The 15,925-nt window shown below is 42.6% G+C and overlaps 1 protein-coding gene across 2 annotated transcripts in view; it reads left to right on the top strand.

Moving 5' to 3' along the window:
- Positions 1-15,925, top strand: part of TRPM4 (transient receptor potential cation channel subfamily M member 4) — a 604,715-nt gene that overhangs the window by 576,496 nt on the left and 12,294 nt on the right. For both annotated transcript variants that reach the window (XM_073602273.1, XM_073602274.1), the window contains exons 23-24: positions 7,715-7,787; positions 12,568-12,664. In XM_073602273.1, coding sequence (XP_073458374.1) covers positions 7,715-7,787; positions 12,568-12,663 — 169 coding nt within the window. In that variant the 3' untranslated portion in view covers position 12,664. The remainder of the gene's footprint in view (positions 1-7,714; positions 7,788-12,567; positions 12,665-15,925) is intronic.

Raw genomic sequence — 15,925 nt, 5'->3', positions numbered from 1 at the left:
GAATCGCTTAGAATGAAGCCACCATCTTTCCCAACAACATTATGCAAAGGCGAATAGAAGGACCCTTCTTTGCCCTGACCACCTGAACCAGCTCCTTTACGGAACTGATCATTGCCTGGGGTAAAAGCCACCCTCTTCTGTGCTGTATCTATAACCAGACCCAAGTATTCTTAGTCGTCTTAATTGTTTTAAAGAAGATCTCTCTAGATCTGAGGACCCAACCTAGGTATTCCAGGTAGCTGATTGTGGAGACCATGCTTTGGTCTAAGCGGGCTACCGACCTGTCTATTCAGTGCAGGTCGTCTAGGTATGCTACAATTGTTATACCTTGAGTCCTTAATCTGGCCAAAGCAATGGCCAGAAATTTTGTAAACACCCGAGGTGCAGTAGCTAGACCAAAAAAGGCAATGCTACAACTGAAAGTGAAGTTTTTCTACTTCAAAACACAGATATTTTTGATGAGCGGGGAAAAATAGGCACATGCAGGTATGCATCCCTGATGTTGACTGATGCCAGAAGTTCTCCTCCTTATAGGATGGAGACAACAGATTAGATTGATAGCACATGGAAAAAGTGGATATTTCCGGAACCGGTTTAGATCCTTGAGCTCTAGCATGGGTCTGACATCCCCATTTGGTCTTTGGCACAGTGAAAAGGTTTGAAAAAAACCCCAACCCCTGCTTCATCATGGGGACCGCCATGACCCTTTTTGAGACAAAAGTCGGACTAATGCTTGAAAATAAGGAGACTTCTTTTTCTCTTGATCTATGGATCTTTGGCCTGAGGAAAACGAGGAGACGAGAAATCTTGAAACTCTAGTTTGTAGCCTAGAGCTATTATGGAGACCATCCATCTGTCTCGAAACTCCTCCTGCCAGCCCCATGAGAACTGCAGAAGTCTTCCCCCCCCCACTCGAGCGAGCGGGGGTGCCCCTTCATGAGAGATTTTAGCGTTCTGTTTTGTAGGTTTTGTCCCTGAGGTTGACCCTGAGTTCCTCTTGAATCCGACGGTGGAGGTCACAGCGACTGCCTGAAGGTGGACGCCCCCGGTACTGGAGGAAAGAGCCAGTTTATATGAGGGACGTTTTACTCCTTTTCTTAACTGGCAAATGGGTACCTTTTCCCATCCTCAACAGCCTTTCACAGCTGAAAGGAAAAACAGCCAGGAGCTTTGCATGGCGCTTCGGCTGACCACTTTTCTGTCACTGCTGGTTGAGCTGCTGGACCTGCCAAAGAGAAAATATTTTTTAGCGGGAATTCCAATTTTTCATCAGATGAAAGCATTTGAGCATTGTCAACCAGAGACAAGTCAAGTTTTAATATACTGAGGAAATAGCAGCGTCAATTGCCGGTATACTCCACCTCTTAGTAAATTTTTTCCTCCATAGGATAAAGTGTTGAAAACTTTTTTAGGAGGGAAAGAATGCTCATCTGGGTGATCCCACTCAGAATAAATAAGCTTTCCCAGCAATGAATGAACAGGAAAGGCATGCACAGCTTGAGGAGGCTTCAGTGAACCCAAACAAGAAGTGGGCTTTTAAATTGACTCAGTTACGGATAACTTAAATGTGGAATGGACCATTTCAGTAAGAGATTGCACCAGCAATTTCTCAGCCTGTGAAGCTGAAGATGGTCCTTCCCCACTTGATTCCTCAGAAGAGGAGTCATCAGTCTCTTCCTGGTCCCCTGAGGATCATCTTCCTTCTCCCAGAGTTTCTCTGTTTGAGGGTCCTGGGTGATAGAAGGTGCCTTAATGCGTTTTCTTCTACTTGTGAAGATGCGATTAAGGTCACTAATCTTTCCTCCAATCCACTCATGGCTGAGGAAAAAACCTCATGAGTAATATACAGGGGCTGAAATGCCAGAAGCAGTTGCAATCCCAAACCCCGACGGCTTACTCTGACCAGCCTCCCCAGGTTTTTCAGGGGGAGATGGCGTTGCAGAGGGAGGGTCCTCAGAGCCTGAGGGAGATCCCTTTGAGCTCCTATTTTTCGGGGTATTTGTACCTCCCCTTCTGCCCATAGTGCTAAGCACAAATGCAGAGGTACTACCAGAAATGCAGCCACTGCTGAGCAATATAGTTTAGCAACTGCCGCCGCTATCAAGGCTCAGTCTGATGCTAAGTAAATGGGCCTGGGAATTCCTGTATCAACCACTCTCACATGCAATCCATCTGCTCTGTATCCCTCCTTTAGCTATGTGCACCTTTATAACTAAGCATGGCCCACACTTGTGGACGTTGAACGATGCCGCGCTAATGCTCAGTTCCCCCCCCTCCTCCGACCACCCCTTCCGCCCCCCCTCATCTTTTAAAAAAAAAATGCTTTCCCACGCAAGCTCCGATCCGACCGGATTGCACATGGAGGGGGGCTGGGGCAGAGGAGACAAGAGGGCAGGTGGATGGAGAACCGCCGTAATGGTGGCGGGAGCGGTGTGGCATACCGCCGACCGCCCCATGGCCTCTAACCGGGAGGAGAAGCTGTGGAGGGACATTCCTAAACAGAAAAAAACCCCTTTCCCACATCCTACCTGGAGCTTGGGCTCGAAGGAAGTGTGCAGCTTGTGACACTGAGCAAGACTGACCAGCATGGAACAGGTACGTGCTCTTGACAGCCCCCGGTGGAGACTTTAGGCATAGCAAACATTTACTTAAAAGGAGAAAACCCACAAGAATTTGAAAAATTCCTTAGGAATCTCCCTTACCTTATCCAGCTGCAGGGTTCTCTGGTAAAACAGATCCAATCTTCACCGCTCACGGTGGGCTCCATTAAAAAACCTTCAGGGACAGGGGCTGCCTTTTCATTGGGGGATCCACAGCCCTGGGCCTGTAAAAAAAAAAAGCACCCCACCAGGAATATAGCTGAAAAAAACAAATACTGGATCCCGGGGTCCAGCTCTCTAAAAAGAGACGCGTTACAGGTAAAACCTTGTTTCTTCGGACACGAGGCCTGAGTACCATTCAGTTCGGCCTGGAAAAGACACTTTGAATGGATCCGGTTGCATGGCTTGCCCCAGCAAGGATTATTCCAGCGGAGCTCAGCACAGCACATCTTTACTCGTGACCAACACCTAAGACACTGACGAAAAAACTGAGGTACTCCCTGTAGGGGGAGGGGTTATATAGGGAGTCGAACTTCCTGTTTAGGGTGTGCCAGTGTCCATCACCTTAAAGGTGGCCTATATAACCACATAGTAACTACTATGGCTCTGTGTCCCGTGATGTACGATTAAGTAAACCCCTGCCCATTGGCTGAGATAACCACATGCCCATAACCTGACCTTGGGTTGCCCTTCTCGTATCTATTACCACCAAGTGCCCGGCCACCTAGTGGTAGAAGAGAAAAGTGTAGTTTAGTCAGGGAGCTCCTCGCAAATTTGCTTGCCAAGAGTAATTATCTTGGTTGATTGATAGGGATCTATTGATTTCTCCCTAAGTTTGGCCTTGTTGCACTTTCCTCTTCTACCACTAGGTGGCCGGGCATTTGGTGGTACTGGATACGAGAAGGGCAACGCAAGGTTAGGTTATGGGAATGTGGGTATCTCAGCCAATGGGCAGGAGTTTTCTTGAATCCCTTGACCTGCTGGGAGAGCCTATATATTTGGGTGAGGTCAGGTGATCTATGTTCTGTGCCACCTAGATGGCTGTCTGGGTGGAGCTTGAGAAGTATCTGGAGTGCCAAGCTAGGTACCCAGCAGAGAAGCAGGGGGTGACTCTTGAGGAGATACCACCACAAACCTTGGAGGAGTTCAAGGGATTCATAGCCAGTGAATCAGAGGGTCTGGTGAGACCAGCAGCTCAGTAGATGGGTCTGTTTTGGTCATGGGATGTGTACAGAAACATCAAGCGTAACAGGGTTTGCTCCATTCCTGCTCAGTTTTGGGTATATTATAGACTGCATAATGTTTGAAAACTTGTCATGATGATCAAAATGTCAGACGCTATGTGGTTTTAACTTTTTATGATGTAAAAATTATATATTTTATGAAATGCTGTGGAAGGCATTGCCTAAGACTCCATGCACACTGGGTTTAAAATAATGGCAGTTCCCTTGGCAGAAAAAAAAATAATTATATAGAGCATTTTTGTACACATGTTTAGGAGTGTTTACAGAACTCCAATCAAAAACTCAAACCAGAAGGGTTTTTTCCTGCCTTTAAACGCTGAGCTTAAAATATGCCTCTAAATGTCCTCATGTGCATGGACATGTAACAAAGTCCCGGGGCCCCTGAAGCCCAATGGTGACCTCCAGAGTTAAAGCGGAGTTCCACCAAAAAGTGGAACTTCCGCTCATCTGATTCCTCCCTCCGGTGCCACAATTGGCACCTTTCAGGGGGGAGGGGGTTGCAGATATCTGTCTAATACAGGTATTTGCACCCACTTCCGGGAATAGACTCCCGCGGGAGTCATGCCCCTTCCCGCACCCCCCCCCCCGTCTCCTGGGAAACACACAGGTCACAGGAGATAGCGGGGACCACTTAGGACGCGCAGCGCGACTCGAGCATGCGCAATAGGGAACCGGGAAGTAAAGCCGCAACGCTTCACTTCCTGATTCCCTCACCGAGAATGGTGGCGTCAGCAGCCGAGAGCCGAGCGAGTGATCGCTGGACTCCAGGACAGGTAAGTTTCCATTTATTAAAAGTCAGCAGCTGCAGTATTTGTAGCTGCTGGCTTTTAATTTTTTTTTAGGTGGACTCCCGCTTTAAGGACAGCTGACTTTCTTCAGTGTAGAGTGGGTTACAAGGCATGGTAGGTGTAATGAAAGATGAACAGGTGGGAGCCAGACACTTTTTGAATGCAAAGACATTTATTGTCTCTCTTAAACAGAACTGTGGGAGAGAGGATTAGGGTCAGGACACCCTTAGGTAGATGCAAAGTTAATTGGCAGACTCCGAAACCTCTATAGGTAGACAGCTATACAGGTGAAGGCCTCCAGCCGGACACCACTTATGTATAGGTAGGACTGCTGTCTCCTATGGCAACAATCTTGTAGCTGTTACTAACGGTAGAGGTATTCAACTATCTGCAACACGAACAGTTTATCGTTACCCCACACTCACTCACTGTGGGTCTTCACTCAACAAGCTCCCAGTCTCTCACTAGACCAGATCCACTAGCCACTGGATCCCCTGAGCTCTTTCACTGTAGCACTCAGTATCTTCCTCAAGCGTCACCCCCACTTCACTGCTGGGTCCCTGGCTTGGCACTCACAGATGCTCCTCAAGCTTCATCCCTGCTGACACGTTGGGTCCCTGGCTTGGCACTCCACAAGTGTCACCTCTACTGTACTGCTGGGTCCCTGACTTGTCACTTGCTGATGGTTTCCCACTTACCGTCCCCGGCTGGTGAGAAGTATGCTCTGGTACTGGCCTCAGCTCACTCACTGTGACCTCCGGTAGCAAGGTGTATGGTCCCTTTGTGGTGACAGCTTCCCCTCTACCTCTGACCACGTCTGGTTCCCCGGCCGGGAGAACCGTTACTTCTGGTTGGACTACAAGCCGGCAGTCCCAACCCTGCTTTCCCACTTCTTCACTGTCCCCGGCTGGCGAGAAGTCTGCTCTGGTACTGGTCTCAGCTCACTCACTGTGTTCTCCAGTAGCAAGGTGGATGGTTCCTTTTTGTGGCGACAGCTTCTACCTCTGACCACGACTGGTTCCCCGGCTGGCGGAACCGTTACTTCTGGTTGGACTACATGATCCATTTGCCTCACTATTCTGGAATAAATATGCAGATTAATAACTCACAACCATAGTTTAACCATACAATGCTAATGTAGATCAGTGCTTTCTCAACATGCATATACTGAACAGTGGCAGACAATCTTCAAAGACACAATCCCCAAGAGAATCTGCGCAAAACACATAGCAAGAATTATAAATGTGGAGTAATGTTCCACTGCTGCGTATAGCAATATCTCACATCACAAGTTTGAAAAGTCAATAAGAGAGAGTGTAGTGACCAGGAGAGAAAGAAGGAAATGGGTTCCACTTTGATCAGTGTTAACCGTAGGATATGAAATGAAAATGAGTTTGGAGCACAAACTCACCTACCGGGACCACCCCTCGCCACCTAAACACAGGCATCGAAGGCTATCCATATCCATCTCCAGGTGGTGTAACTGTATGCAGAGTTTCCAGATGTATAAAAATTTCTTATACAGTACTTCTCTTCTAGAAGACCAGACAGATGCTTGTTAACCATTAAATTATCTACCCACCAGGTATATTTTGTTTGGAGGGGGGGGCGGCAATCTGTCTAACGCCAACCCCCCCCCCTGTCAGTCTCCCTCTTCCTTGGCTTCACGGAAGCGCAGATTCCCCTGTCTCCTCCATCCTCGGCAGCCAATAGGATCACTTCTCCTCTCGGCCAAGAGAGAAAAAAGGTGACCGGGAGGGATCTCCAGCACACAGACTGTGATTGACAGCCTCAACTCTGTTCCTGTGTGCTGTTTGAAGCGGGGGTATCCCTTCCCTCCATTCTGCTCTCAGAGCTCGCCTCACTGAGCTCCGGAGTGTGTAATTTCAGCTCTCCACCCCCTTTTTTCTGACTGTACAAATGAGCTTTATAGATTCTGCACTGAATGGATGTAGAGAAAAGACTGCAGATAAACGGTACAACTTATGTAGGAAGATTTGTTTCATCTCTTTCATCAACTACCTTAACCACTTGCCGACCAGCCGCCGCAGTTGTACTGTAGCAGAATGGCACGGCTGGGCGAACCGACGTTGTGTTACATCGCTTCGCCTTGTGGCCTGGCAGTGTGCCCGCCGAGTGCCCAGCGGTCACGATCACCGCCGGGCTCCCGCGATTACTGCTGACACACGGAGAACCGGGATCTGTGTGTGTGTAAACAGTTTCCGGTTCTCTGAGGGGAGAAGAGACAGATTGTCTGTTCACACAGAGTATGAACAGTAATCTGTCATCTCCCCTACACAGTCGCCTCCCCCCTTCAGTTAGAACACACACTAGGGAACATAATTAACCCCTTGATTGCCCCCTCGTGTTAACCCCTTCCCTGCCAGTGACATTTTTACAGTAATCGATGCATTTTTATAGCACTGATCCCTGTATAAGTGCCAAGGGTCCCAAAAATGTGTCAAAATTGTCCGATGCATCCGCCATAATGTCGCAGTCCTGATAAAAATCGCAGGTCACCGCCATTACTAGTAAAAAAAAAAAATAAATAAATAAAAATGCCATAAAACTATCCCCTATTTTGTAGACGCTATAACTTTAGCGCAAACCAATCAATATATACAATATATTTACCAAAAATATGTGGAAGAATACATATAGGCCTAAACTGAGGAAAAAATGTTTTTTTTATATATTTTTGGGGGATTTTTATTATAGTAAAAAGTATTGCGTTTTTTTCAAAATTTTGTTAATAGCGCAAAAAATAAAAACCGCAGAGGTGATCAAATACCACCAAAAGAAAGCTCTATTTGTGGGGAAAAAAAAGGACGTCAATTTTTGTTTAGGTGCAACTTCGCACGACCACGCAATTGTCAGTTAAAGCGACGCAGTGCCGAATCGCAAAAAGTGCTCTGGTCAGGAAGGGGGTAAATTCTTCTGGGGCTGAAGCAGTTAAGTGATGCCAGAAAGTCAAGAAGTCGGGCTTAGAGAATTTGGATGCCTTGTCTGATTACCTGTGAAAAGTGCACTAATCATTTGTTGTAAACCTACTCCAGTCAGTCACCTGTTCTTATTTCTGCAGGGTTGACACTGCATTGAAACAGCTCAGTGAGATCAAGGAACATGATCGAAGGTTGAAAGCACTGGAGACAGAGGTAAATGTACTAAGTTATACTATGTATGTACTTTGAGGAATTATTAGTATACAGTATTTGTATTTCTGAAAAATGTTGTTGCTGCACTTGCAACACACTGGAAAAAAACAAGTGTGCGATTATATATATATATATATATATATATATATATATATATATATATATATATATATATATATATATATATATATAGAGATAGATAGAGATATATATATATATATATATATATATATAACGTGTGTGTGTATATATATATATATATTATAAAATTAGAGCTGCACGATTCTGGCCAAAATGAGAATCACAATTTTTTTGCTTAGAATAAAGATCACGATCCCAAAAAATTGCATTCGAAAAACCGCTGCACAAATACAGTGTGACATAAAATATTGCAACGACCACCATTTTATTCTCTCTCTCTCTCTCTCTCTCATATATATATATATATATATATATATATATATATATATATAATGTTTGGGGGTTCTAAGTAATTTTTCTCGCAAAAAAAAAAAAAATTATTTTAACTTGAAACCAACAAATGTCAGAAAAAAGTTTAAGTGGTTAAACTTTCCTCATTTATACACCGAAGTCTATTCCCTTTTTTGGCCGCTAGCGGGGGTTAAAAGCGCCCCGCTAGTGGCTGAATAGCGCCGCTAAAATTACGGTAAAGAGGCGCTAGCCGACGCCCGCCCCAATGTGAAAGGGCTCTTAGACTTAGTTCCACTGCTAAAGAATGTTGTGATACTTGGCAGACTGCCCGTTTTTTTTCTTCCTTTCTTTTGATGGCTGTGGCTTCAGCAGAGCAGAGAGAATTCTCTGCATAGAAAGAATCTGGAAATACTTTTGTCAAGATTGCAACGGGGAAAAAAATTGCGATAATGATTAATCATGCAGCTCTAATAAATTATATATAGAGCTTATAATATGCAAAAAAAGTCCAAAGGATTGCTGCACTTAAAAACTGTTTATTCCTTCAAAGATTTGTAAAGTTACATCTCAAAGTGTTAAAAAAGATTTCTGTTTCGGGCTCACATGCTCACGCCCTTCCTCAGATCAGAACATCTAACATTTTGATCACAGAGATTGCAATTTAACATTTTTCCAAAAAAAATCACATATGGAATCAATCTATGGTTAATTGATCATTAGTAGAATTGTAATCCATTGTTCATTAATCATTTCACACCACTGATATACAAATGGTTAACCATGTAGAGACTCATCTCACTAGTCACTCAGGAACCATCACATTGTCATTCTGTAGAAAAAATATATAAACCTATGTAAAAAAAATCATAATCCAAATATTCAGAAGGATACCATAAAATACTTTTATAGATAATGTATTATAAATCATACAAATAGATAAAGATCCAAATCTGTATTTAAACCTTTTGGAGTAATAGTATTAAAATTTATCCAATGAGCCTCACGTTTTCTTAAGATTAGTTCAGGATCACCTCCTCTCCTGTTTTTATTAATGCCTTCCAGCACCATGAATTTTAACTGGGAAATTGTATGCCCCTTCTTTATAAAATGTCTAGCTAGTGGTAACTGTATTAATTTATCTCTAATTGAATATTTATGCCTGGCTATACGATCTTTAACCTTTTGGGTGGTTTCCCCAATATATAATAATCCACATGGACATTTTATGGCATAAATCACATATGATGATTGGCAGGTATAGTGGCCCTTGATAGGAATATCAAAGCCTTTATGTGGGTGTGATATACTTTTTCCCTTTATCATAGAATTACATTGGATGCATGATAGACATGTAAATGATCCCAGGTTTTTTGGTCCCAGAAAAGTTATCCTGGGGATAAGAGGAGAAAATTGATTGGATCTTACCAATCGATCCCTCAAAGTTCTCCCCTTTCTATATGAGGGTAATGGTAAATTCCAAAATTCTTCTATAGTGGGATAACTTTCCCTTAGTAAATTCCACAGTTAGTTTCTGGGATGGAATCTGTGACAACTCCATTAGCACAATACCTTGATAAATGTATAACGCCATTATTAACAAACACTAAATCGTTTATACAGGATACTACAGATTTTCTTGAAAAAATGAAAAGGATTAAGTTGTCATCTGATTCCATCCTTGTCGCATGGGACGTATCCAGTCTCTATACTATTATCAGCCATGACTTGGGTATTGAAGTCTGTAAACGACTTTTGAGACAATCAGATTGCTACAATAGTAGACAAATTGACTTTTTGTTGGACCTACTACAAATTGTCCTTGAGGAAAATTATTTTCAAGGAAACTCATTACTTACAACTTAAAGGCGCATCAATGGGTTCCAGTGTCGCACCGCCATATGCAAACGCATTTATGAATATGATTGAAATGTCCTTTATATATAATACAATCTTTATGGAAAATTGCCAGGGATGGTATAGATTTGTGGACGATGTGTTTGCAGTGTGGGGAGGCGACATTGGAACCCTATTATTGTTTGATCAATATTTGAATTATCTTTTTCCTGGTTTGAAATTCAGTATGGAGTACGGTGGGACAGAAATTTCCTTCCTGGACACCATGTTGAAAACCAACCAGATGAATATTGATAGCGATCTTTATGTTAAAAGTACAGTTCGCAACCAATTGTTACATTTTGGCAGTTTTCACCCTTAATCTGTTTTTAATTCTATTCCCAAAAGCCAACTAATGCGGGTTCAGAGAATAGTTGGTGATCCGCAACATCACAAACAAAGATTAAAAGAAATGGAAACTAAACTAATCAATAGAAATTATCCTGAAGCATCAATAAAAAAGGAACATTTAAATTTAAATAAAACAAATCCAAATAAAAAACACACTAAAATTATACCTTTTGGTACAGTATGTGAAAACGGATGAAATTGTGTTTGACATAATTAAGAAACATTGGAATTTACTAAGGGAAAGTTGTGTGTTCTGATCTGAGGAAGGGCGTGAGCATGTGAGCCCAAAACTGAAATCTTTTTGAACACTTTCAGAGATGTAACTTTACAAATCTTTGAACGAATAAGCAAAGTTTTTAAGTGCAGCAATCCTTTGGACTTTTTTGCTTATATGTATGGTCAGTGGGAAGACCTGATTACTTTGCACTAATTGTGGACTGGGTGCAGCTTTCCTTAACCACATTTGAAGATTAGATAGAGAGAGAGAGAGAACAAAAAATCCTATATTTGCTGCATCCCTCTAATTCAGTCTTTACTTTGTTACCTTGACTTCCCAGATTTTGGGGTTAAGTCCCACTTGCATTTGCAAGACCTCCTTTGAACTAAAGTATTCTTATTTAAAAAGGGGAAACGGAGGTGGAAGTCAAGCTCTCAGAAAAATGTGAAATTAAAAATTAGAGGAGCATCACCTTTCTGTCCTGCAAAACTGTACTGCTCTTGATTAGGACTCTTAGGGCCTATTTACACTTGCCCATTTTATTATAGCAAAGCTCATGCACGTTGTTGCATTAAGAAATACCATTTTTTTCTGTGAGGTTGGTTCAAGTTGAGGTGCTGCAATTTAGTGTGAAAGGGAAGCTCCTAGGGCCCTATAAACTGTACACCTCAGTTAAACAACAAACTGAAATCTTTGATTATCAGTGCAGCCCCCATAAGAGGTGCCCACCACAATGCCAATCAGTGCCCATCAGCTGTCAGTCCGTGCCCATTAGTAATGCCCTGTCAGTGCCCTTCACAGATGCCCATCAGTAATGCCTGTCAGTACGTCCTCATCAGTGCTGCATATCAGTGCCACCTATCAGTGCCTCCCAATTCTACATATTGGTGCCTCCTCATCAGTGCCCATTAGTGCAGCCTCATCAGTGTCTGTCAGTGAAGGAGAAAACAAAATGATATAACTAGCGAAGAAAAACTTTTTTTTTTTTTTTTTTTTTTTTTTTTTTAGTTTAGCAAAAATTTAAAAACCCAGTGGTGATCAAATGCCACCAAAAGAAAGCTCTATTTGTGGGAAGAAAATTATTTCGTTTGGGTACAGTGTTGTATGACCGATCACAGCGCGGCGATCAGTGGTGTGGTGTGTCAGACACACCTCATTTCCGTTCTAGGTAAAGAGCCTCTGACGGAGGCTCTTTACCACGTGATCAGCTGTGTCCAATCACAGCTGAACAGTGTAAACAGGAAAGGCAGTGTATTGGCTTTTCCTCTACTCGTGCTGACAGACGCGAGTAGAGGAGAGCCGAATGGCTGCTCTCCTGACGGAGAGCAGTGCAGTCCCCCAAGGATGCCCAACTATGGCCACCAGGTAGGCCCATCAGGGACGGCAATCATTGCCCATTAGGGATGGCACTTTGTGCCCATCAGTGATGCCTGCCAGCGCCTCTGATCAGTGCTGCCCATTAGTGCCACCGATATGTCCCATCAGTGCTGTATGTATCGGTGCCACCTCTCAGTACTGCCTCATCAGTGCCCGTCAGTGCAGCCTCATCAATGCCCGTCCGTGCAGCCTCATCAGTGAAGGAGAAAACATACTTATTCACAAAGTTTTGTAACAAACTAAGAACTTTTTTTTTTTCAAAATGTTGGGGAGCGGGGCTGAGGGACCCCAGAAGAGGAGGACCGGAGCCACACTGTGCAAAACTAACCGCACAGTGGAGGGAAGTATGACATGTTTGTTTTTTTTAAAACGAGGGTTTACAACCCCTTTAAACCTTTTTCCACACTCTTAAAAATGAATAAAGTGTTTTATCTGAAGATGAGATTTAGTGTTTTAATTAAAAAACTAGTAATGACATAAAGAGTGATCAGAACTGTTTATTTTCTGTAGCTTGAATACTGTGGTAAGGCACTTTCATGGATAGTTGATGCTCTTCAAGAAAGTGGCATGGTAAAAGGCACAAAACCACCTCCAGTCTTTCAGTAAGGTAAGCATTAGCATAAAAAAGTATTACTTTCACCTATACCTCCACTTCCAAAAAAACAGTCAACTAATTTCTGGAAATGTTTGTTACAAAAATCTTTGTCTAGTCAGCCATGGTGCATAAATTCAGTAAAGCCTAGATTTTAAAGTGCTTCCATACCTTAAATGAAAAGGTAAAAGTAAATGTGTTACCAACTATACGTGCAATTTGGTTTTGTTCAGAATTCGTATTTCTCCGAAATTCGACACATTTGTTCGGAAATATTCGAATTAACGAAAACCCGTTTAACGAATTTTTCAGAAAATTTGTAAATCCTAAAATCCAAAATAATGAACTAATAATAACTATTACTAACTATTAAATTGTAGGTATTAGAATTGCCTTTCAAATTTGGCTGTTAGTGAATGTAACGAATATGAATTTATCCGAATTTACAAATTAGCCGAAATAATGAATGCTGCATCTAAACGAATGGAACGTAATGAATTCATAGTAATAAATAATAATGATAAAAATTAAAAAAAAAAAACTAAACCGTAAAGTTAGCCCAACTTTTTTGTATATTGTGAAAGACGATATGCCGAGTAAATATATACTTAACATGTCATGCTTTGAAATTGCGCACACCTGTCGATTGGCGACAAACTACGGTACCTAAAAATCTCCATAGGCGACGCTTTAAAAAAATTAGTGGTTACCAGGTTAGAGTTACAGAGGAGGTTTAGTGCCAGAATTATTGCTCTTGCTCTGACGATTGCAGCGATACCTCACATGTGTGATTTGCGACTTGAGTATGCATTTTCTTTGCTGCACAAGCTCGAGGGGACGCTTTAAAGAAAATGTATTTATTTTTTTCTTATGTAGCACTGACCCCCGAAGGAGCTGCTGATTTATTTGGGCCTGTACTCTGCTTTATTTCCCCTTTGAATATCTCAGTCCCCCTGACACAGCTGTGGTGTAATAGTGTGCAGTCAAGACAAAACCTTAAAGGCAAGTTCACAGTACACAATGTAATATACCTGTTTGTCTTTACCTTAGGCCCCTTACACACTGGGGCGACAGGGGGCGTCGGCGGTAAAACAGCGCTATTTTTAGCGCTGTTTTACCGCGGTATTCGGCCGCTAGCGGTGCGGTTTTAACTCCCCGCTGGCGGCTGAAAAAGGGTTAAAACCCCTCGTATAGCGCGGCTATAGCCGCGCTGTCCCATTGATTTCAATGGGCAGGAGCGGTTTAGGAGCGGTGAATACACCGCTCCAAAGATGCGGCTGACAGGAGATTTTTTCTTCTCCTGCCAGCGCACCGCTTCAGTATGAAAGCCCTCGGGCTTTCACACTGAACAAACAGCGGAGGCTGTTTAGGGGCGGTTTGCAGGTGCTATTTTTAGCGCAATAACGCCTGCAAACCGCCCCAGTGTGAAAGGGGCCCTTAGCCTCCACTTGCTTGATGATGCAGAGGAAAACAACACTCACACAGTTATACTTGAATAAGAATCTTGTTTACTGTAATTGCTTTAATGGTTAAACACTACAATGGTTGTACTGTCAGACCAACATAGTCTGACAGTCAACTGAACTATATCTTACAAAGATATTATACAGATATAAAGTGTCTGAAATAACTTGTGAGTAATGTAATAAAGTAAATAGGATAACTGTCACAGTGAATTGATCTCACTATGAGCACTATCCTATTCTATGCGTGCTTTACAACTACAGGCATACCTCACTTTTAAGTACACAATGGGGTTTATTTACTAAAGCTGGAAAGTGCAAAATCAGGCTCACTACTGCATAGAAACCAATGAGCATTTAACCACAGCTTGTTCAATTAAGCTTTGGTAATAAAACCTGGAAGCTCATTGGTTTCTATGCAGAAGTGAGCCTGATTTTGCACTTTCCAGCTTTAGTAAATCCCATTGTGTACTTAAAAGTGGGGTATTCCTGTATACTAAATCAGAGTTTAACTTGATAAAGTATAATACAATATTTGGAGAGCTCCCATATTTAGTATCACAGTAACCTTAATATGGTAAAATAACACAAGGCCTTGTGTTTTATTAAACAGTCCTTCTTTTCTTCTTTCTTCTGCTAGCAAAGAATAAAGTAAATTTGTAATCCAAAGGTTAATGACTCCTGATCAAAGTAGGATGAAATATAGAAGCAAAGTTCTGGTGCAGCAGCACTGTAACTATCTCTGATGCCAATGACACAGTACTAACTCTTCAATGAGGTATAGGCCCGAAGCCTAATATTAACTGTCTAATCCTCTTGACTTTGCTTGTGGGACTATAGGTCCCAGCAAATCTGTCTTGTACAGATAAATGTGTAAAAGTCCATCAAGAAGCTTTTGGGTAACAGCCCTCTCACCCAACCAGGACAGTGTTGTCAGAAGATTCCGCTCTGATGTACAGAGTTCTGTCTCCGGCCATCTGGCACTGCTCCCAGTTCCGCTCCGTCATCAGCTCAGCTCACTGGTGTGTCGCAGTACTCGAATCACTCTTCCATGGAGGTAGGCCGTGCTGCACTGGAGACCTCACGCAGATCCCCCCAGGCTGGCCATGCGTGTCCAAGAGACCTACAATGGCCACGCTCAGCCCTTTTATAATCTTCCCACAATGCAGTTCAGTTCTCCTGATGTTCATGGGAGTTAATGGGCATTGTGGGTAGGTCAAGTTAATGTCCAAATGTAAACAAACAAAACACTTCCATGTCAACAACTTAAATGATAAAAAATAAAGATGCAGTCCTTCCATATTTTGGCCGCAAGATGGCGCCAGATGCTAAACTATAACATAACATTAGTTTATATAGCAATTGTGACCGCTACACACTCCCCCTGCTTGAACTCTTTGGTCCCCAAAGAGATGTAGTAATTTTTCTGTTACACATTTTTGATTCTACACAGTTACACAAAACCGACAGGGGAGCTTCCCACCAATTTTCACATGATGGGGAGCTGTCCTGCACATTCACAGCTAACACTCCAATGTCATGTACAGATGTGTCAGTGGGTGAAACAGGGTTTTGGTGTTCTGAATCAAAAGCAAGAGTATCAGGCCTTTCAGGTTTCTCCTGGCAGCAAAATTAGTTCCTTCAGAATACTCGCCTAATGTCTTATGAGTTAGTCTCTTTGTGGGACGAATAACTCTTTTGGTCCTCTGTGCTTTTGGCATTACAGTTAAGTTAGTACGTTCCTCAACTCCATCTTTTTCTTGTGAATCAGAATCAGCACTTAGATCTCCTAAAGTTATTTCTGGTAGAACAA

Source organism: Aquarana catesbeiana, linkage group LG10, assembly GCF_042186555.1.
Source record: "Aquarana catesbeiana isolate 2022-GZ linkage group LG10, ASM4218655v1, whole genome shotgun sequence".
Lineage (NCBI taxonomy): Eukaryota > Metazoa > Chordata > Amphibia > Anura > Ranidae > Aquarana > Aquarana catesbeiana.
The sequence above is the reverse complement of the archived record's forward strand: the minus strand, read 5'-3'. Positions and strand labels throughout refer to the sequence as shown.